Raw genomic sequence first — 2688 nt, forward strand, 5'->3', positions numbered from 1 at the left:
CATAATGATTGAATATTTAAATATCATTTTTTTATTGAAATTTGAGATCCGGTACCTGGTGTCGTTATATATCGTTATATACAACGTTTGTTTGTCAGCCTGCCGACGAGTATGTATCATATACTACACTAACATATGTACATATTTCTATATGACTTTTCCTATCTCTAGTCCTTATTCTCGGTCAAATCCAAAACTAAAATGTTTATAAATCACAACCAATACACACTGTTAAACATATAACATACACTTTCACAGTGACTTCTTACTAAATATTGATGTAAATTGTCCCTTATAGATTCAGGGTTCTCCCCCGAGACACTTGGCTTAAATACAGGTTTACTATTGACAAGTTAGTTGTGTTAGATATGTATGTCCGGATCCGGGATGTATCACCCCTTCTACATCCAAACCCGGGACACGCAGGGTATGCCCATACACTCGGGCCACGGGGGTATGGGGTATGCCCGACGACCCATACACTTGGGCCACTGGGAAAGCCCGACGACCCATACACCCGGGCCACGGGGTATGCCCGACGACCCATACACCCGGGCCACGGGATATGCCCGACGACCCATACATCCGGGCCACAGGGCATGCCCGACGACCCATACGCCGTGTTCACTCAGACGGGTTCAGATGACGTTTACGTTTACATCGTGTTTTGTTGCTATGCTACAAAAACTTCTTCATCCCCTGAGTCACACGTCATTTAGGAATTAGAAAATAAAACCATTATGAAACGGTTGATTCATGTACGAGATTTAAGTAACTAGCCAAATGTAAGCCCTTTCATTAGTGTATGTGCCTTTGAGATCTTTACATAAATGCGATTTTACTAACAACAAAACCATCAGCTGTTGAAAATTAAATGTCTTACAGTATAGAGCAGACGGAGCTAATGGAAGTCGTATAACATCTGATTAGCTTCCTGAATACCAACAAGCTTTGGTGAGTTGTCGTTACTTTGTCAATACCCTATAACTTTAGTGCCATCTATCTTTTAAAATGCCCCACCCCCCAAAGATATAACCCTCTCAACATAGCTCCTTCCACCCAATTCCCTCCACGTTCGTTGGTTCGATCCCTAATAGGATCATATCAAAATAAATTTGAAATATGCACTGGAGGGATTGTACCTTACCAAGCCATCGGAGGGGGGCTAAAATTGGCGGCCCGTGTTCCATGACATAAAAATTACCGTAACGTATGTCCTTAACTGTTTGACACTTACCGGTCTCGTCCGACAGGTCCACAGTGACGTTTGTGTTGCCGTAACCTGCTCGTCGTTTGATGCTGTTGAGGAGGTTGATGACGGCGCACATGGGGTTACATATTAGGCTCTCGTTGTCCCCGTACTTTACACATATAAACATGATGTCCGCTATCCGATAAATCCAACCAGGACGAAAAATAATATCCAATATAATCGTCAATAAATGTTAAAAAAAGAAACTCACAACACTATTGCACGTTTTCTTTTAGTACCACACATATTTCCATCGTTTCATCTCAATTAAATGGCCACACTATCAACTGGTCGTGGTCAAACCCCAACTGGCACTTGGCAACTCCTCCGAGTCAATCTATACTCCACACTTCGTGGCAGTGACTTCACACGACAGACCGGTCGAGATGAATGAATGTTAATTGAAAATCCTACCACAACCCAGTTTACAGCCTTCTCGCCTGGCTTCGTATTGTCTATCACCCGACCCAGCTAACCAGACTACGCGAGCTCGGGGGTAAATTGTTCAATTTAAACCATTGAAGGATTATGATAACGACAGTTGAGTATTACCTGTATTGAACTACTTTAAATGCATTCGACAGGTGTGTGTATAAATACCACCTTTAAACGAGCGTAACTGGCACAGGATCAAACACGAATCCCTGGCTACCTGGACATTTTTACCTTCCTACATTGACGTCCATCGCTTGAGAAACATGCATACAAACTATAAAAATAAAATGTTCGCATAGAAATGACATCTACGCGTAAATTGTCATCTGCTTTACTCAGGAATTCACGATTACATATATAGATTTTTTCCCTTAAGATTGATATTCAATCATCCTTATCCGACTCCAGATGATTCAGTCATCAACATCTTCCTAAATATCAACAATCAAATTGTATTCAGCTACTGTATTTATGAGTACATACACTTGTATTGATACGGATACTGAGTAAGTACATTGTATTGATGCTGATAAAGCATATATCGTATTTTCTACCACAACCACTGTAGGTTTCCTCACTCAGGACTCATTGCATAAACCTGCTATGAGTCGGTGAATACTAGTGGGTAACACCCTTGAAGTGATTTCATTGGTCAATATTGTTACATTCTCATGTCACGTAACAATACTTGATTTACGTAGTGATTAATCTCTGATATTTGGGACATTTCCGATATAATGAAACCAAGTACAGATATAGCATGTCATTGTGTGCACTGTATTGAGTTTTACTTTTACTGACAATGTACTAACTATATATATACCAAGTATAGATATTACATGTCATTATGTGCGCTGTATTGAGTTTTACTTTTACTGACAATGTACTGACTAAGGTACAAGGTACCATTGCATGAGTTATAATCGTTTTCCGACTAGGATCCGGAGTATTCATCCTTCTTTATAGGAGATAAGAATCAAGTCGGGACTTATATCTAAAGG

At 40.3% G+C, this 2688-nt stretch overlaps 1 protein-coding gene across 1 annotated transcript in view; it reads right to left on the bottom strand.

The window, feature by feature from the left end:
* Nucleotides 1–1890, bottom strand: part of LOC110452685 — a 13098-nt gene extending 11208 nt beyond the window's left edge. Inside the window, exon 1 of the mRNA XM_021501337.1 lies at nt 1238–1890. Within this exon, the coding sequence (XP_021357012.1) occupies nt 1238–1379 (142 nt within the window). The 5' untranslated portion in view covers nt 1380–1890. The remainder of the gene's footprint in view (nt 1–1237) is intronic.
* Between the last annotated feature and the right edge of the window lie 798 nt (nt 1891–2688).

Source organism: Mizuhopecten yessoensis, unplaced genomic scaffold (assembly GCF_002113885.1).
Source record: "Mizuhopecten yessoensis strain PY_sf001 unplaced genomic scaffold, ASM211388v2 scaffold6805, whole genome shotgun sequence".
NCBI classification, from domain to species: Eukaryota; Metazoa; Mollusca; class Bivalvia; order Pectinida; family Pectinidae; genus Mizuhopecten; species Mizuhopecten yessoensis.